This window comes from Lygodium microphyllum, chromosome 12 (genome assembly GCF_053477565.2).
Source record: "Lygodium microphyllum isolate KBCC chromosome 12, Lygodium_microphyllum_v1.1.10, whole genome shotgun sequence".
Classification (NCBI taxonomy): Eukaryota; Viridiplantae; Streptophyta; class Polypodiopsida; order Schizaeales; family Lygodiaceae; genus Lygodium; species Lygodium microphyllum.
The window spans coordinates 58,916,764-58,938,395 of NC_141146.1; the positions used below are offsets into that span (position 1 = coordinate 58,916,764).

At 39.1% G+C, this 21,632-nt stretch overlaps 1 protein-coding gene across 1 annotated transcript; it reads right to left on the minus strand.

Annotated features, from left to right (window-relative positions):
- Nucleotides 1–19,008: 19,008 nt before the first annotated feature.
- On the minus strand, nucleotides 19,009–20,732 carry LOC148027802 (large ribosomal subunit protein P2-like). The gene is made up of 3 exons (XM_087689501.1): nucleotides 20,558–20,732; nucleotides 19,545–19,774; nucleotides 19,009–19,223 (listed from the first exon to the last, which is right to left on the minus strand). Exons 1-3 carry the CDS (start codon nucleotides 20,643–20,645, stop codon nucleotides 19,197–19,199), a joined length of 345 nt encoding a protein of 114 aa, XP_087545627.1. The 5' UTR covers nucleotides 20,646–20,732; the 3' UTR covers nucleotides 19,009–19,196.
- Nucleotides 20,733–21,632: the final 900 nt, after the last annotated feature.

Below are 21,632 nucleotides of genomic sequence, written 5' to 3' on the forward strand. Positions count from 1 at the left end.
TTGGTCAGATGTACCATTTCTTTGGCCAAGTCTTCGAGAGATTTATCCTCAAGCCTAGGCTGGCAACTCAGTTTCTGGCCAAAATGGAATTCTGAAAAATTTGTAGTTTTTGGGCCGAGTCCCAAATTCGGCCGGCTGAGGGCCGAGGGCCGAGTGGGTCAAGGGCCGAGGGCCAAGTGGGCCGAGTGGGCCGAGTGGATTGCTCAGACAGGCCAAGTCGATGTTAGGGCCGAGTTATCTAGGCCGAGGGCTGAATGTGAATGGGCCGAGTCAGGTGGTCCGAGTGGTAGTGGGCCGAGGGCCGATTCTGGGACTCAACCCAGAATCGCCGTCACTCGGACGGGCCGAACACGGCGCAGTTTTGGCAGATTTGACGAATAATGCTTCGTTTTTTATGATTTTGGTCTTGAGGGGTCACACAAACTTCCAGAATGCAAGAATAGACATGAATGAAGGATTCTATACCCCTGGAATAGCAAATAACCTCCAAAGTACAAATCGGCAAGCAAATCAAACCCTCTTTCCCTGTTTTGATAGCAGAAACCCTAATGCTTATTTTCTTTGTTTTTCTTTATTTTCTCCTACTCTAATGCATCCAAATCACAAAGTAAATACCTACACTACTCCATCTCACAAGATAAATCTCAAAAAAGCAAAAAAACTACTTGCCAAGGAGATCGAATACCGTCTTCAACCCCTTCACTTCCTACCTATCTCAAGCATCGGTTCGGGGAAAACCCTACTTCAATGCTCGATTCGAAGCGCGCAAGCGCTCAAGGCTTGAATCCGTTGATCTCGGCAATGGAACCAAAATGTGGGAGCTTTCGCTCAACCGCCAAGACCCACGGACCACTTATTGTTTCAAGCGTTCCAAGCCGAGCACTAATGGCTACCTCTCACATAGCCGATGTGCCATCCATATCTACAGGTGTAGTGAGCTTACCTCCATGCCGTTCGAGTTACCTCCTCTCCCGCACACTTCGGTAGCTCCACGATCCAAGTGCAAGCTTCAAGCAAGCCCCACGCTCCAAGCTCCATCACCGCGAGCAAGAGAAGAGAAGAGAAGAGAAGAGAAGAAGAGAAGAGAAGAAGAGAGGAGAATATGGAGAGCTTCTCCACCCCACGGTCCCTCACCCTCACACTCTCACACTCCCTCTCTCAAGCACAAGCTCAAGCAAGCAAGAACAAGAAGAAGAAGAAGAGGAGAGCTACTTTTGGCCACACACAAGAATGAGCTTCTCATTCACTTTTCAACTTTATATACAAAACCCTAAATCCCTTTTGGCTGATCATCCCCTTTTTTACATGGCCGGCCGTAGCCTAGGCCCTTTTTCCCATTGTCCTTCTATCTTCCTAGCTTCCTTTCCACCACCCGTCTACATTTACAAATTGCACGGGTGAGAGCCCCGCACTCCTTGAATTAAACCATGATGCGCTTGCGCTCTTTTACAAAAATTTTGACTTGCGCTTTTCCTTGTGTGCCTTTGCCTTCCGTTTCTCTTTGCCTTGGCCTTTGTCTTTGTCTTCTGCTTTAGATTTTCCGGATTCTCCACCTTCGTTCATTTGAGGGTTAACGAATGCTAGTGTAGTGCTTCCTCAATGTGCACTATGAGAAATCAAGTATTTATATTTTTTGGTGCACTCCAAGTGTTTATGTGACGAAATGTGTGAATTCAATCATAATCAATACAAATCACACTTCCTTTAATCAATTTCAGCTAGTACTAGGTCTTCCGTGCAAGTAGCTACCACTCACAATGGTCTACTCTAGGTCCCTGCTATATATTTAAAGCGTGGTCTAAAGGAGGGTAGCGGGTTCAGGTTGTTCGTTCAGATCTCTATTGGGGTATGGTCAATGACTGCAGTTGCTCTTGGACTATTGAGTCTCAACTCTTAAGTCAATCAGTTCTATTGCCCCTTTCACTCACCTAGGGATCTATCGAAGTGTTCTACATCTACTACTAGGGATTGGCCTCTACAGGGTCTAGTGAGGTAAAAGTTTGTCAGGATTTGATGTTCAATTTTCCCATCCGATCTACAAGTTTTTTGTCCGATTCCCAATGTCCAATTCTGGGCTAGCCAAGTTTGGGACTAGTGTACCATCCAAGTCTAATTTATCCAAATCAGACAGTCAAACTGTCCAATTTTTGGGGTCATCTAATTCTAAAATGATTAGGGTTTGTCCAATTAGACTATTTAATTGCGTTCGATTTTAAAAATTGGATGCCGAACCCTCCAATTTTGGGAATTGGATGGTCCAAACGTGGTGGTGAAAACTAATGTGCAGACCTGCCGAAAATCCATCATGATGCTCCCAATGCCTCTTCCTAGTCCCTGGCAAGCTCCAAGATTAAAGAACAAGAAGTTAGCTATCAAAGCAACTCACCGATATCTTGCGAATGTGTTTGATCGCACAAATCAAAGCACTCTTTGCTTGACTGTTGCCTTGTAAACAATATGTCCAACTCCCTCTCTCTCTCTCTCTCTCAACTCTGAATGTAGAAATGAGCTCCCCTTTGCTCTCTCTGCCTCTTAAACCCCTTGTTCTTCAATCTTCCACTCCCCTTCTTCTCTCTTTCCTCTCTTAATGCATTGAAACACCTTTTTCTTCCTATTCTACCCTGTGTTTACAATACTAACCCTATTGTTTGTTTCTCTGTTTTTCTTGATTTTTCCTTACCTAAATGCATCCAAATCACAAGCAACCACTTACAATGATCCAACCTACTTACGTAAATCCAAAAAACTAGAAAAACTTACTTGCAAAGGAGATCCAATACCTCTTCAACTCCCTCACTTTCTACCGATCTCAAGCACTAGTTCAAATCCTACTTCAATGCTTGATTCGGAGTGCGCAAGCACTTAGAGCTTGAATCCATTGTTCTGAAAAGGGAACCAAAATGTGGGAACTTCTCACTCAACCACCAATACTCAGAGACCGCTTATTGTTTCAATCATTTCAAACCAAGTGTAATGGCTACCTCTCTCACATAGCCATACACGCTCTCACACCTAGAAGTGTAGTGAGCTTACCTTCATGCTCGATCGACTTGCCTCCTCCCTCAAGCACTCCAGTAGCTCCACGATCTAAGGTTCAAGCTCAAGCAAGCTCTATCCTTCAGCTCCATGCTCCATTGCCACACGCGAGACAAGAGAAGAGAAGAGAATAAAAAGAGAGAAGAAGATGCAGAGGTTCTCCACCACAATCCCTCACCAGCACACACTCACTCCCTCACACTCCCTCTCTCAAGCACAAGCTCAAGCAAGTAAGAACAAGAATAAGAGGAGAAGAAGAGAGCTAGTTTTGTCCACACGCAAGAATGAGCGTTTTCATTCACTTTTTGCCTTTTATACAAAACCCTAATCCCCTTTTGGGCTCCCATCCCTTTTTTTCATGCTTGGCCATTTTAGCCTAGGTCCTCTTTTCCTATTCCCTTCCTATTTGCATTGTGCCTTCACCCATGCCCATCTACATTTACAAATTGCACATGAGGGAGATTTTAAAATATTTAGAGTGCCCTTTTATATTGAAAATGCACCTTTTATCTTTTGCACTTGCCTTAAACTTTTAAGGTTGCCCTTGCACTTTTGGCCTTTTTTCCTTCTATTTCTTTAGTTGGGCCGCCTTTTTTCGCTTTGCCGTGTGTTTTTTTAATTTTCTTTTTGCTTTCTTTGCACTGGGGTTAATATATCACAAAACAGTAAAATTGATAATCACTCAATCCATAGGTTGAAGCATGCATATCCTAAAAAATCACTTATTTCATAAGGAAAATTTTGATTCTTGACATCAATCAAGATATATCTATGTTTGCCACCCTTCCTTCTAGGTCTCCACAAAATTTGGGCCATAAACCTAAATATTATCAAGATAACAAAACAAAAAAAAAAACATAATCACTTGACCCATAGGTTTAAGCATACATAGCCTCAAATGACCATAAGTCAATCAAGAATGACCTGAGGAAAAACCGATCCTCCAGTTTACTACTCCATAAAGTTTTGTTCAAACAGAGATATCAAATAATTTCTAGGTCTTGTTTCTAATCATGTTTCATGAATCTACTTATCATAAAAGTGATTGAGCTTTGAGATCATGTGAGGCTTACCCACCTCAAAATCCCAATGAGTAACCTTGGGTAGTCGCCCAATCACTTGTCCCAAGTATCACCACCCAGATTCCATGGAATGCATAAGCTTAGATTATTAGGTTGCTTCTAGATCTACTTCGCAAAAGATCATCCAGTTTAACCCAAGAGGATCAACCTGAGATTCCTAATGACTCAACTACGACTACTAACAACATTCTACTGTTGAGTTAAGAAAGTCACTTATGTGATCAATCAAAACCAAAAGTTGACAAGCACTGCACTTGGATCAATGAAAGTGAGAACACCAAGATATTCATTACAAGGAGATATTCTACTTACATGGGCTCTTGAAAAGAATCAACACTGATCAAACACCCTTTTCACCATCCAATTTTAAATAATCTCTTTTAATCCATCCAAACCCCACAGGCTTATATGGACCCCAAGAGGACAAACCAAATCTTTAACCAAGTAAATATAGTCTTGTTAAGGGTTCAGCCTAAGAAGAGTTTATAATCTCTTTGAAATTCCAAAAATCCCAATCTGAAATATTTGAGGTTGCATAGAATCATAAAATGCATTGGGACACGTGCTTACAAATTAGACATGTCTTCTCATCTAAAGATTCGTAATGTATTTTATGTAAGCCTATTAATCATATGTCTCCAACACTAACCATATCCTTGGTGATGAATAATGTTGTAATGTCAACTTAAGGAATCCTTGAGGTCCAACCTAAGAGAATCTTAGAAGTCAAAGAAAAGCCTTTAAGAAATAGTTGTTTACGAGAATATCTAATTAAGCATAAGAATTTCTCAAAAGAAGATGCAACCTAGATAGAGGAATCCATCCTTTAAAGGGATCGCTTGAATTTATTTCAAGATGAAGACATCTCAACTCCTCAAAGGAAAGAGAATGTAACATACCCAAATTTTCTAGCCAAAAAGCCCACTTTGGATACTAGCAAAACACTCTCTGGACTAGAACTATTAGTGGCAATGTTATCCTAAATAGATCTCCCAATACTAAGAAAATTGCTTTGAACTAGAACTATGGGTACCGAGCCTTTAACATATCCCCCAACTAGTATAGGGACCTTTTGAAATAGGTTCCCAAGTCACTAATCTCATCCTAGACCCATGAATGTCTTCTTAGAGTCTTGCTAGCCATCCTTGGAGGGGTGCACTTGTAAAAAATCTTTTATATAATGTGCGTTCAAAGGGTATTAAGAAATACCCTTTCTTTACATGCTATAAAGCCATAAAATGACCCCCTTACTAGATTTATGGATTTTTTTAGAATTGTAACTAAAAAACCATTTTGTAAATATAATCTTGGAAATTTTATAAAATAAAATACTCTTTCTTTTAAACTCACGTGGTATCTTATATATTCTATAAGGTGCACCCCCTAGGTATACATCATAGTCTCAAGTGATCAGTCACACCTTGTAGAGAGACCTTTCATCTATGAGCCTAATCAAAGCATTTGCGAATGGAACCACTTTCTGGTGGTGAAACTCAACATGGTGTGCTTAGGGAGAGCCATACCCGCTCTCAATCCATCAATAGGTCTCTTATTATCTATTTGCAAACACAATCATAAAGTAGACATACCAAGATTAAAAATACAATTATCTTTTCTAAAAAATGTTTTATATCTACTAAAGCAAAGCAACACTTTTAACTTGAATAAAATTAAGTAAATATGAAATAAACAACTCAACCCAATTATCATGACTCAATGTGATATGGTCTACATCCTTGATGATGTCTTGTGAGTTCATTACAAGAGTGCCCCCAAATTCTCTAGAAGCGCCTTCTTTAATGACCTGCTTTCCTTCACAAGGGCTCTTGCAGGCCAGTAACTTAGAGTAAAGTTGATATAGCTTCTACACAATCACAAAAAAGAGATAAAGGGATTGGTAGATTTTGGCAGAGCTTTCATGCAAGTGTGGATAAGATGAGAGAAGCTCAATATATTTTGGCAAAGATTCCATGCAATTGTGGAGAATACAAGAGAAGAGACTCCCTCTAACTTTACCATGCTTGCAAAGTAGTGTCTCCTCCAAGAGAGTTGTGTCTCTCAAGCTACCCATGGGTTGTTTAAATACATAGAGAAGGGCCTTGCCTTAAGCTTAAAGCAAGCTATTTTGAGTGCTTTTTGAGTGGTTTAGCTCAAATTCATGGTCATCCACATTTTTACAAATTTAGGAGTTCAAAAATGTCAAAATGAAATCTTTTTACAATCACACATAGCTCCCGCACACGTAAAAATTCATGGACATTGAACAATCTTTTTAAAACTATCATAACTTTTAATCCATAACTCAGAATTCAGATCTATGTGAATCCTTGTGATCATGGGGACAAGCTCTATACTTTGATCTTATGCATTTGAAATTTTTCTTAAATACCAAAAGTCAATCTAAGCTTGAGCTATCCTATCATTATCTAAGCAAGTCGACAAAACTAAGATATTCAATACATCCAAGCATTGCTAATCTTGAAGCTTGCACATATGCAACATTCTTGATTAATTTAATCACTTTTTTTTTGGAAACCTAAGATACCATGGGGTACATTAGATTACATGGTTGGTGAAAAAATGCAACTATGCTTTTTGAAAAGGAGAGAAGGTGGCAACGCTACAAGAGGCCACCCATGTCTTTGGAGGAGAGTATGGTGGATAGTAGTGGCTCTCTGACTAGGAGGAGAGTCAGTGACATATTTGAAAGAGCCAAAGTGTAATTTCTTACTTCAAAAAGCCTTAGTCTTCACTCTACCAAAATCATCCCATCATGTACTACCAACAATAGTGGTGGAAACTACCATGAATACTTTGATTCATGATGATAGTATATGTACGAGTTGATTTGTCAGGCAGTCCTTCAATTCTTAGTAGAGTGTTAAAGATGCATGTTGGTTGTGTTATGATGCTTAGATATAGTGGATGATTTAAGGCCAAATTATAGGATCCATGCACAAAGTTTTTTTATGTTTTCTTAAATGCTGACTATATGAGTTGGATTTAAACTCTTGGATGTATCCATCTACCTTTCTATATTTGGTGATATATCAAACTAGACCTTGAGGTGGCATGGTAAGCCTCCTTTGTTGAGTTGTGTAAGTTGTTCGATAATTGTATATCCCCTGCATTGTCTAGTTGAGTTGTCGTGGAATCAAGATTCATCCATAAGCATGTTTTGCAAAGTTTATACAATCGAGTTGTGGTGTTGCTACATCTTGGTGGTGTTAGTATATTTGCTTGCAAATCTATTGTTTCCTTGTTCACTCTCCTACACAAGGTTGGAAGGGGTTAAGCATTGTTAATTTTGAGACCATAAGTTTATCAAAATAAAATAGTTGCCTCTTTGATTTCCACAACTAAATATTAAGCATTGATCCGAGCAATAAAGAGAGGAGGTATTATCTAGATGTGATCAATAGATACCATAACCTCTTTGTAATTTCCTATCAAGAGATAAGGAAGATGAAGGGGGATGGGCTTAGAATTGAAATTAAAGGAGAAACAAGACCAGTCTACCAAAGATTAAGGCTCCTCATAGTAGAATAAATGATTGCATTGAAGGAGGAAGTGGAGAAGTTGCTCCAAGCAAAGTTGTTATACGTTGTAGAGCATTTGTAGTGGGGTAGTACAATTGTTAGAGTTGTTAAAATGAATGGAGGATCATACATAAGGAGTTGTTTATGAACCCCTCAATTGGAGAATATGTGATTGGAGCTACATTGATGCAACAAGGAAAGAGCTCCTGCTATATAAGACCGATTTCTTATGCAAGAAGGGGCAAGAAGATACTTTGGAAAGCCCACAATTCCCCATTCTCAAGTCACCTCGCCCAACAATGCAAAGACTTTCAATCCTATATGAAGAAGTTATCACTAGGAGAAGCTCAAAGGAGATGTACTTAAATATGTCACTGAATGTCTGAGTTCCCAGCTGGCAAAAGTTGAATATGTTAAGGTGCCAAGAAAGCTCCAACCATTTGGCATTCCACAAACGAAAAGGGAATTTGTCAACATGGGTTTTGTAGTTGGATTATCCTCCATTGAGGGAGGATATAACTCAATCCTAGTAGAGGGACATGTTGACTAAGGTTTCTCACCTTATCTGCCAGATAAGACCAACTACAAGGCTTCAGATATTGCAAAGCTCTTTGTAAAGGGAATATTTAGGCTACATGGGTTGTCTAAAATGATGGTCAGTGATCTATTTCTCTTTTCACCTCTCACTTCAAGAAGAGCTTGTTTAAGTCCATTGCTACCCAAGTTTGTTTACTATCATCCCCAAACTGATGGTCAAATTGAGCGGGTTAATCAAGTCATTGAAAACATATATTGGGGAAAATATGGACTTCAAAAGGGCCCTTTAGCTTAGGAGTTAATGACTTCTCTAAACAAGAGAGATTTGAGGTGGACCAATTAGAAGGGGGGCCAAAGGGGGGGAACATTCTATCCACTTGCTTTTCCCCCTTTGACTCACCAAGCTAGTTTTCTTATAAATAAGAGTGGTATTGTGGAAAAATAATCTTTAATTATACATATAATAAGGCCCTCATTTTCTCATTTTTTTGCCACCTGTAAAGGTGGAGAGAGGAAAATTTCAATTCAAGTTTATCTTTGGGTGTCACCCATTAAAACTTTTTTGTTTATATTGTGCCACATAGGGCAAGAAGCACCTAAGCATTGGCCACGTATGCACACTCGACAGTGCTCCATGATTTGCGAGACAATATCGACAAGGCACCGCATTTTTTTACAAGATACATAGTCCACTTTCTGTGTCACACACGTGGAATTTGACGAGCTACAAACCTCTTGCATATGGGAACCCCCACGAACCATTAAGGTAGAGGCCAATGTTGAAAGGCCATTTGGACTCTAATTAAATAACCAAATATTGTGAGATTTTTTTGGAGTAATTTTATTCAAGACCATCCCAATTTTTATGAAAACCATTCTTGAGGATCATTACGGCATTTGGGCCCCATGTTTTCTTTCTATTAAAAAATTTAAGTCTTCCTTAATCCAATCCTTATGAGGCTCTTTTCTAGTCCATATTCCCTCCTAATTCTTAGAGCTTACTACTACAAGGAACCTAAGTGGTGGATACAATAGTTACCCTTGGTTGAATTTTCCTACAATGCATCCTATCATCAAAGCATTCAAATGACCCCATTCTAAGCTTTGTATGGATGAGAATATCTTACTCCACTAAAATTTTCTAACCCTATCCTAAGGGTAGAAGCTTCCAAGAAGATGTTGGAAGTCATGGATGAGTAGGTTAAGGCTATCAAGCAAGACATCCAAGATGCCAAGGATCAACAAAAAAGCATATGCTAATCTAGGAAGGCAAGAATACAGCTTTAAGGAATAAGACATGGTTTTTGTTTTTGTCCATCCTAAGAAGAGTTCCTTATCTTATGGAAAATTCAAGAAATTAAGCCCAAGATATCATAGCCTATATAAGATTCTTAAATGCTAAAGACTCAGTGCTTATAGTTATAGCTTCTTGAACATTTTAAAGTTCACAATGTATTTCATGTTAGCCTATTGAAAGGTTATGCAGCCAACCCCAATCACATTCGTGGATGATCAACAAGTTGTCATGCCAAGCTAAGGAGTCATTGAGCTTCAACCTCATAAGATACTTGATGTAAGAGAACACACCCTCAAAAGCATAACCCTTAGGGAATATCTCATTTCGAGTGGAAAGACTATTCTAAAGGGGATGCTACTTAGGTTGATGAGGAAGCCCTATGCAAGAAACATCCCCAATTTCTTTCAAAATGAGGACATCTTGATTCCTCTAAGGGGAAGAGAATGTAATGTTCTCACCCTGCTCTGCATGAACTAGCACTAGGAGGGGAGTGAGTTTAAAGGATTTTAAACCTTAGTATTTCATTTTGAAAGAAAAAGCATGATGAATGAAAATAAATTATGCGGCCAACCCATCGATTCCAACGTCACCACCAATGCCTCGATGTCTTCACAACCTGCATTGCTTAAAGTGTGTAATGGGAATCCGTCTTGAAAATTCTCACTATTGTCATATATCTCCTCTCACTCACCACACAACCAACCTCATGATCGATGAGAAGAAGAACTTGGAGATGGCCTATGGCTAGTATTCTATACTTATCGAAGGGAATAGCGTTTAGCTAAGTCTTATAAAAGCCTTAGCTAAGGCTCAATAATCTTGTTTCTTTTGCATGCAAATTGCTGCTAATACCCATGAGAGAAGGGGGGGGGGGGGGGAGTGAGTGTGTGAGAGATAGAGAGAGTAAGAGGGAGAAGGAAGAGTAGGAAGAGGAGAAGAAGAAGAGAGGTATGAAATAGAGGAGAAGAGGAGAAGAGAAGGAAGAAGAGGGTGGTGAGTAGAAGAAGGGAAGAGAAGAGTTATAAGGAAAAAGACAAGAGAAGAGTCATCAACATCACTCACATCACACAAGGGAGCATCTCATCATATTGTGGAAACTCTGTCCACCGCTCCCCCCCAAGCCTCTAGCACCATGGATAACTTCCTTTCTCTTTACAAGATCCTTGTCTCACAAGGACTTGCCTAGTTGCTCAAGGCTCTCAATTGTATCCTTCAAGTCCAACAAAGTTGGAAGACTAGCACACAAGAGGTTCCGTATCTATGATGGCCTTGAGAGGTGAAACTCTAGAGTTGGAAGCACGGGAGCTACGAATGAAGCCACAAATGTGGACAACACACCATCACTCACAACCCAATCCCAGGTTCTTCCATATAATTTAAGTTTCATTTAATTCAAAGCATGGAAATGTAACAAAGTTTGCTTTAAATTATAGATGAAAACTTCATTAGTTAGGGAATAATTTTTAGGACATTAAAAAGTGTACAAAGGAGATGGAAAATATTAGGCATTCAAAAAGATATGATTGTACAAGTTTTAGATTTTGATTGAACCTAATTTACAACAGGATAAAAGAGTCATACTAGACCTCCACCAAGGCTAACTACGGAACCCTTCACTAAGGGGATTGATTTTTTACCGTGTCAGAGCACTCAAACTCGCTTAGAATGGCAAGAGGTTGATCCATAGGGAATCCTTGGGTACAAGAGGTGAGGATGTCAAGGGGGCTCTGAGCTAATAAACCCCTAAGGCTCTTAGAAATTTCCCAACCCCTACATGACTTGGGATGGACTTCCTAAGAGCCCTATTGCTAGTTAAGGGAAGAATCTTGGTGGCAATAAGACCTTTGAGTCATAGGGGCAGAAGGTGAAATTTTATCTAAGACTCTTTATTATAAATAAAAGTTATTTTCAAATGACTTTTCTTCGTTTATGTATTGTGACCTAAGTTATGCAAACAAACCATGTGATCTAAAAGGTTAGTTAAAGAAGATAGTTCTATATGTTCAAACATAAATGTGATAGGTAATAAGTTAACTAAAGCTTACCAATCAAGCGAAGCAAGAAGGGGAGATTCCCAACAAAATTTCCCTAAGGAAATGTGGTCTCGATGAGCCGAGAGCTTCTTCACAATTCAACAACTCAACACATTATATTAGAGGCAACATTGACCAAGTAGAATTTAGCTAGGATCTCGACTCCATGTCATTTTTGGGGACTAGAGTGAGATGTTGCCTTGTGAGCAGAGGGATCAACATGCCTATACTCCCCCTTATTTCTCTCCTTGAACCAAGTGTGACCTGAGTCAGCTTTGATTTGATCTAGCACAAGTAGACACTCTACCGATGTTAGATAAACCGGTAGGTGACCTTAGCTTACTTTAGAAACCCAAAATTCATATTAATCCTCATAGGTATATCCGAAACCTTCTATTGCAAAGTGGAATTGAGAGTGACTAAGCAACAAACCTCGTGTTATTTGAAGAAGTACTACGGGGCATTGCTTAGGAAAATGTCTCGATGGACCACTAAAATCATACTACTAAGGGCATCTCAATTGGGCACATTATAGTAAGCCTGCTTGACTAAGCATACTACATGCTCTTTCTCGAATAGTGTCCTATTCATGCGCTTTGCAACACCATTTTGGAGTGGGATGTAAGGGGTAGTAAATTGATGTTTAATACCTCCCTCATCACAAAATTACTTGAAAGCACATGATACATATTCATCCCCATTGTCAAATCTTAGCCATTTCAACCTATGCTTATTAACCATAGCAAGAAAGCACTTAAATGAAGGTAAAAATTTTGACTTTTGGTTCATAGGATAGGCCCAAAATTTATGCAAATAATCATCAATGAAATGTAATGAAATACTCAGAACCACCCAAGGATTAACAAGGCATAGGACCACAAGCAAAGACTCACCCATACACATAAAGCAAGACTTATTATATGTGTTATGAGTTTGCCTACCATAAAAACAATGATCACATGAATCAAAACATGAAAAGTCTAGGGGTGGGAGATACTGCAAATGAGTCAAGACTTTCATTTCTTTGAGGGACATATGCCCAAGACAACAATACCAAATATATGTGTGGAAGATTAGTCACAACCAAAGCACGAACAATAGTGCCAAATACAAGGGATAAAGGTTGCCAATCTTGGTAACTCTAGTCAAAATGAGATTCCTATGAGTGATTTTCCATGCAAAAACAACAAAAGAACCATAATATCCAACATCATCTAATTGTCCAGTAGAAATAGGGATTTTAATCATTAAAGCCAACACATGGCATACATCATCCAACTGTCTAGCAAAAATATGGCTTTTAGTCAAAGCCAACACAGGGCATACATCATGCAAAATAAATGAAGTACCAATAGTAAACTACATGCAAATATCACCAATGCCAAACCATATCACAAACAACAAAGATGCATAGCAAAGCATCTCAAAGACTAGATCTTGTGGACATGGTTGTGGTATATCTTGTGGCCCCAAGTCATCTAAGTAACATGGTTATATTGTTCCCAATGCCACAAAATGCACTAGGATAGATGAGATAAAGGCAAGGGAAAAGTGTAAGATAATGCTAAGGCTTCAAATTATCGTAGCATGACAAAGTGTACTATCAAGATTGAGAAGATAAATGCATCAAAGCACAATTCTGATGAGTACATTCTGGTTGCTTCTTCATTTGATGCCGAGTTGATAGATATTCAGTTCTCTTTCTCTCGATGTTGGTTGTTTGATTTAGGGGCTTCCTTTCATGTGACCCCACATCATACTTGTTTCTATATGAGTGCATGAGACACAAGCTACATCAATATTCTTTCTAATCACTTTCTCAATAAGCAAGGCACTCTCTACATCTTTAAGTTTAAAACCATCTGCAAGCGCATTAGTGCTTATGGCAGTGCAAAAAAGTATCCCATGACTTGGGGAGAGTGACAACCAAGAATATAGCCCTCACATTCTTCTCAAATGTAATCCCCTACAAAGTAAGCTAGCTAGAAATAAAATGAAACTCGTTCAAATGAAAAGATATAGTAGGGCCTTCCTTCATATGAAGATCCATGAGCTTGTTAAGCCAATACAATTGCACAACAAGGCTTTTATTATCATAAAGCACTACCCTCAATCCTAATGACATTAAAGTAAACTTGCTTTAACAAAGACAAAATGATAGTGGACTTGTATAACTCATTTAGATCAACCCAAGCCTCTAGATTATGCTCTTTGGACTTTACTCATTTAGTTTTCAATGTTCTAATTTGCTTCTTTTGAACCAAAATTTGCCATATCTAGGTCTTCAAATAGTTGAAGTTATTGCCATCCAACTTATCTATGTTGAAAAAAGCACTATCTCCAGGAACACTTGAAGCAAATGTCATTATGATTGCCAAATAAAGGGGTATGGGTTGTTGTACATAACAATAAATCAACCCTAAAACTAGCCCAAAATTGAATGCAAGAGGTGGGGGTGCAACGCAATGTATGGTTGTCCACAAAATAAATACATAAAAGTGCCCAAACCAAGCATCTACTCTCAACAAAATTACTCAAAATTGAGTTTCAGTATTATTGTCCGAAAACTACAATAAAAGAGTATGCAATTCCAAAATGACAAGCTCTCACTACCAAGGAAATCTAGATAGCAATTGGATGTACATTGCAACTAGCAATGTCAAGAAAGAGCATAGACCAATAAAGTGGTAGTGATGGGTGGTCGCCACCTACAATGTATAGTTGTACGAACACTAAGTACAAAGAGTGGGTGGCTAGGCACAAGTGGCCTTTAACCCCCAACAAGATCAACTTTGGGATTCTTCCCCATTGCATTGATAAAAGAAATAAATATTGATTTTTTATTGAAGCCCACAATCCATCATTCCCCCTAAGAGTGGACATTACTCTCTTCTATTTGTTGATCTTGTGATGACATTGGCAAAAGGGAAGCAATGACACCCAATCGTGGAACTTATAGGTTGTTGGATGCCTTATATCATCTTCTCTATATTGTGGCATGTGTGTGCTTGTATAGAGTTGGGTGGGTTCCTAGAAGAACCCAAGAAATAAGTCTAAAGTATTGAAAAGAAATGAAATTGGAATATAGGAAAGATGTTCAAAAAATTAGGCTAGATTCAAGTTAAGGTACCAAAACAATGCACTTACAATATTAATGCACATAAAAGGGTATGAACAACAAAATACTTAAGCATCTCTCAAATCAAGGCAAAAGACAACTAAAATAATACCACATTTTAAAAGTTGCATCAAGGTTACTTTTTCTTTAATTCAAAAGGAGGCAAAACATCACATCAAGTACAAAGTTTTTTACTAGAAATGCCTGGAGAAAGAGTTTGGAGGCTCTTTGTCATCTTTTTTAAAGGCAACATCAAGGGTGCTAAAAATTAATAAAGGGAGGTGAAAAAATGTCACATCAAATATAAAGCTTTTAAATTTGGCAATGCCTTGAGAGGATGAGTTTGAAGGCTCTTTGTCAACCTTTTGCTAAAAGTAAATGGAGATTCATTGTATTAGTAGAGAGTCAAATGTCCCATTTGACCACACATGGCTGTCTTATTTATCTTTTTATTAATCTCGTCATTAGTGAAAGATAATCGAATAATCCCTTTGGCCTCAATTTCCCGTAATGGCTCATCTGGAAGCACACTTCCAAGTAAGGCTAGTACTCTTGTCTTCTTTACTCCACTACTACTCAAACTTCAAGCTATCTTTTACCTTTTCTCTGCATCACTTTGCCTCCAAAGCAACAATACCTTGTTGATATCTCCTCACATTCCATGTCCATCTTCATGTTAAGAACTTTGCATGGTCTCTACCCATTTGTGTTTCTTCTTGAGTTCTTCTCCATATGAAACTCCTCCTCTTCCTTTCTATCTGCATTCAATGTCACAACTACATGCTAGCAATTCTCTCGACCCCACCTCCCTTGGACAATCCTATATAGAGTGGCTGCCCTCTTTGTAAATGCTGACATGCCTCTCTAATTTCAAAACTCCAATGAGAGAGGCCGCTTGTTGGCACAAACTCCAAGAGAGAGAATGGACTAAGTTTCCTTTGTATCCAATTGTAGAACTAAGGATTCAATAACCCTTACCCATGGATTTACAACAAAGGTTCCCACAAATTTACATGAGAGAAACTCTCCCAAATGGAGGTCTTCCCATGAAAACCATAACCATATTTGCAACATCCATGTTGTCTATGCATTTCTACCCTACATGCATGCCAAGGTAGGGGAGGAGTCATGTTCTGACCTTTTAGTCATACTAGTTCATGAGCTTGTTCAATACAAAGGAGAGACTTGTAGTGATGTCAATGTATGAGCTAAACTATTTGGCAAAGAGAAGCAATATAGACAAAATTAATGGAGTGGTGGGTGATGACAATGCAATCTTGCTCAAGGATTGGGAATATGACCCTCCTTGACTCAAACCACCCTTGCATGGAAGGCAAAATGCTACTACTAGAAAGAGAGAACTAGCAAGACTTGGCCACTACTAAAGATCTTGTTGATATTGCATAGATCTTGTTGATATTGCATTAGTATTTGGTAATGAAGCTAAGCTCCTCTTTTCATGGCATAACTAGCAATATTGGAGAGTTTCAAAGTGTAGCAAGATTAAACAAAATCTACTTAAATAGTGGAGCTTGAGGGATCACCAAGATTCCATGCACATTTATCATGCTTGGTGATGTTACCTCATTGAGTCGAAATCTTGTAATATGTAATCTAAATTTAAAGTCAAAGGATCAATGTCCTCTTAATTCAACACATCCTTTCTAAAAGAGAAGTTCAAGCAACATTTGAAGTAAGCCTAGATAACAGCCAATAAAGTGAAGACCTTGCAACTATATGGATGATTCGTATTATTAAGGCTATATAAAGGTGGCTAATGAGCATGGTAAAACTCTCAAGCTAGAATACAAAGAAAGATGCAACACAGCAATCAAACAAGCAAATATGTTATTCTTGTATGTTTTAGTCATAATCCTAATTATATAATTATGCATTAACCCCTCGTGGAAGTTGAGAATAACATTCAAAATCTATAGGAATGTAAAGTTCAGGCTACAAAAGTTTAATCAAAGGGGAAGTGGTGCCTCATGGCAGATGTCCCAATAGCATTTCCTTCAACTCTTTGAAACAAACGAGGCAAATAGATTTTAATTCAACCATTGAAGATGAAAGGAAATGTCCTTAAGAAGGATGTTGAAATCATCAATTTGTCTTTTCCTTAGTTGGCACTATCCTAGAGGTGCCTTGTCAATGAAGGCTAGAAGAATTTCAAGCCATTAATCACCAAAGAGAGGCCTAATTGTTGAAAAGGCCATTTTCAGTTAATGAGCTACAATATGTCGTGAATAGAATAAATATGTTATTCCCCAAATATTTATCGTTTTAGAGTTCAATAATCACCTTCCAAGTTTGTCTATAACCTAAGTTGGATGGAAAATGTGTTGAATCATTTAGGCTTTCTAAAGGGCAACAAGTCAATTTTGTGCTGCATGTAATGGTCTTGGCATATCATTATATATGTTTTAGAAAGAGCTTTATTATTTGTGTTTTCTGCAATGGTTCTGAATTTCAATGCATCTACCTTAAAAAGGATTGAGAAGGAATTTCGGTGCATCCACCTACCCTAAGATTGAGAAGGAATTGGCTACCTTCAAGTGAAATTCACGAGTGGGCAAAAGAGGTAGTAGATCCACCTGATGGCCCGGCTGTACAAAATTGAAGGAATAATGCATACAAGACATTCCATGATGCTTTAGATGCTTCAAACACTCCTTTGTGAAACCTTTTAATCATGGTTTTTTCTCACTACGGCTTAACTTGCCAAGGTAAAATTAAATAAGGGAAGCTATTGGGCTTGGAATGGCTGGATGTCCTAGCCTCAAATCAAAAAATCATAATTCTAGAATCACTACTCACGTAAACATTTTATAAAGATTGTGATTCTAGAATCACAAGTCACACAAAAGTTGCATTGAATGGCAGGTTACTGGCATTTACACATGCCATTGCTCAACCTTATGAAAATTTGCAACTGGTAAGTAGATCACCATTCCAGCATTTTGCAATGCAGGACATCTACAATCCCAACATGCTGCATTTTGAAAAGACTTGGGCAGATTAAAACCACCTCAGTTGAAAGGAAGGAAACTATATACAAGAGGTACTAACTAAGAAGCACCAAGACTAACCTTCAGCCATGAGTGTGACTGAGCAGATTAAAACCACCTCAGTTGATTAGGAAGGAAACTATATACAAGAGGTACTAACTAAAAAGCACCAAGACTAGCCTTCAGCCATGATACTAGCGATGTAAATATCCTCCTTTTCTTGACATTGTCTAATTCCATTACAAAAAGGGTAGTACTTTGAGCACAGGCTTTCAATAAATATTGAGCAGTTGCCCATCAAAACATTTTGAGTTTTCTCCACTGGAAGGCGACAGTCTCCACTGTGCTGCAGTAGTCTACTGCTTGTATTTACTAAAATAGGCATACAAACATCCATTTCACAATGTAAACACATTTATCAAGTCAGGACATCATTTCTTTGCCAGGAGGGACTGGATTGTTTGTTTTCAGACCACAGATGAGCATATAACCATGATGGAGCCATAAGGACAACACAAGATGCCTATAACCTGGCAAAAAGTACATGGCTGATGCTTTATTGTTGCAGAATTATGAGCATAGAACTGAAAGCCACAAGTCAACCCACTGCTGAACTGTTGCTGCAGTGTTGTGAGCATAAAACTGAAAGCCACAAGTCAACCCACTGCTGAGTTGTTGCTGCAGTGTTGTGAGCATAAAACTGAAAGCCATAAGTCAACCCACTGCTGAACTGTTGCTGCAGTGTTGTGAGCATAAAACTGAAAGCCACAAGTCAACCCACTGCTGAGTTGTTGCTGCAGTGTTGTGAGCATAAAACTGAAAGCCATAAAACTGCCCATCAACAAGAAGATTACCATAAAACCCTTCATGAAATCTCCACATTGATCTAGATCTGCTAATTCAAGTGGGAATAAGAACACGTGTTATATCACAGGCTATAGATTTTATTCTTGGATACAGGAGATTCTTGGTTACAGGTGATGCCCAATGTCTGGTCAAATGCTGTTGACAATACTGGGCACCTTTTTACTAGTCCAAGATATAAGGACGAATCAATGTAAAATCTAATTCATACAACACTCCACAATTTAAAAACAAATATGCATAGCAATCACTTTAAAATTCAAATCAATTTCAGATTCAAAAAACTAGGAGCAAGGTTTATCTACGACTAGCATATGCACTATTACATGTCAACTTGAACATTCATCCATAGAAGAGACTAATCATCCACAGCTGGACCAATCTAATAGAACTCAAAGGCATCACAAACCTCCCAGAGTCACATCAACTACATTCAGAGTTAAACCACCAAATTGAGAACTGTCCAGAATATTTGACACCACACCTGAAAGCCATTTTCAATAGGCCGCCAAAATCCTTAAATGGCACAATTCATTAGATTCAAACAGCTACAAGCCTAATACATGTGTTTCTCATTGCAATTTGGTAACAAAATCTGATCCAACTGATTGCAGAATGCATTCAGAAGAACCTTACAAGAGTATCTGCTGCTAAAACCTACAGAATATCTCAAATAAGAGCTCTAATCAAAGAGACTGAAGCCCATATCCTGCAAACAAACAGAAACTTATGTTAAATTTATGTTAGATGCACAAAGCTAGAGCTCCCACAGAAAAACATCTGACCATGAAGAGCATGACACACCCCATGCAACTTCAATGCATATTCATACAACCCTGACTGTAACACACTTGCCAATCTTAATATATCTTGCATACAATACCAGACTGAAATTTGAATCACAATAATACAGAGAGCACAAGCAGACATATAGATAGGCATGGCTATGTGCATCAAAATGAGCACCATCAGAAGCGTACACACAAAAACATAAACCTTTACAAAAGGTAACATGGATGATCTAACTTACGTCATCAGATTCCTCTTCGGGCTCTTTTTTCTCCTCTTTCTTTTCTTCCTTCTCCTCAGCCGGAGCAGCCGCAGCACCACCACCTGCTACAGCTGCCACAACTACACCACCACCACCAGCTGGGACAGATGCAAACTTCTCCCTTCCTGACGCAATCACCTCAGCAATGTCCTTTCCTTCCAACTGGCTCAGCAAGAACTCTATGCGATCATCATCAGCCTCAGCTCCCACTAGATCAAAACCAGCCAACATTAACAACCACACTACAAACTCTCAAGAGCTCTGAACAAATGAAATTTGGAAAGAAGAAAGACAATCTCTCAGATATGGTAATTCTTGACACACCAACACTGTAGATGACCAACCAAGATAAGTTGGTGCACTTAAACCGAAGGATTAATTATCTGCACGGCTTCTCCATGCACCACATCCACAATGTGAAGAAAGAACCAACTTCAGGCCACGGGGATTCACTATGTCGTTATCTTATCGATCATCCATAAAGGGACATCAACCAGCGCAAACAAATACACAAATGAGTAAAACAAGGTTTGCACTATACGTTCAAGTTAATAGTACGGCAGTGAGTCCACCAAAGCATCGAACCAGACATACACAAAGAGACGTACGATCATGTCGCAAGATGAGGCAGACACATGCTGATTGGACTCAATAGGCAAGCCTATAAACAGGCAATTCAAGTTCTACATTCCCGCGAGTCAGAGCTGACATACAAGGCCTAAGGTATTCCTTTACAATCACGATCCGGACATAGAGTCGTCCATAGCAAACAAAGATACGAAACGGATGGCCACTTAAGCTACCATATTAACATAAACATCATGTCCTTTGAAAGCTACCCGGTAGCGAAGACCTAGATCTCTACCCAGGAACAGACACCAGAAAGCGATGCAACCATGCCAGTGCACACAAAGGACGTCTCTCTAGCGAACTCAAGCACGTCACGCCGTCGAGGGTACGCCGAAACAGTAGAAGAGGAGAAGAGGACTCACCGGAGCCAAGAATGTTCTTGATGTCATCTGCGCAGGGGGAAGCGTTCCCGCCGAGTAGTGCAAGCAGATATGCCGCGACCACCTTCATGGCTGCAAGCCTTCTTCTGTAGGGAGACGACGGGCAATGCTGCAGAGTTGCTAAAGCGATGGTCGCGAAGAGAAGAGTAAGCGTAGCGCAGCTGGAGGAATATGTAAAACCCTAAGGCTACCGGCTCGCCCGGTTGCTTTGAGATTATTACCGACTCAGACGGTTGACTCGAGGGTTAAGTAAGATTTAATTGATAGTGCTTTACCTGTTCCTTGGTTTAGCCTCATAGGGGTTGTACCTCAGGTACCATAGTAACAAGATAATAACCTATGGTTAAAGGCTTTTGGGTCTACCAAAACCCAGTTTGGATGCACACAATGGTAAAATCGTAGGTGGAATAGTAGTTGCTTTTGTGGTTTCTGGTGAACCACAAAATGAGCAATTTCTTTTTAAGTTGTGCCAATCAATAGTGCTACTTCACCTTTGTTGTTCATCCAACCTAAAGACACATTTCACTAGTGTCCTGGCCTTGACCTCGCATTACTTTGCTTCTTGCCTTTCACCATACCTTCTCTTAGTTGATTTTGTCCATTTAATGTTTAGAACCTTACTCTAAGAAAAATTATGCTCAGCTTTCAAATTCAATCAAGTTGTCCCTTCTTCTCCAACTTTGTCATTTCCCATATGGAGTGTGAACAAGACCTATATCGCCTCCTCATATTCTTGCAATAATGGAGTCCGAAAGTGCTTCATCCATTGTATTATTATTGGCATCATGCACCTTGCATGAGTGCCTCGAAGGTGTTGTCATATGGCATTAATCAAGGTGGGAATGTTTGAGAGTGTAGGACCACGTCATCAAATGAATACACGTCCAACAATTGAGAACCCATTTACAACATCTCCACATGGTAATGATCTTCATCAGCACTCACTTGGAAATGGAAAAGAGTGGTCGTTTTTCAAAATGTAGAGAATGCATGTGGACAAATGAAGTTGTCGTTTCTCTCCATTCTAGAAGATGGAAGCAAATCACTATGAGCAAAA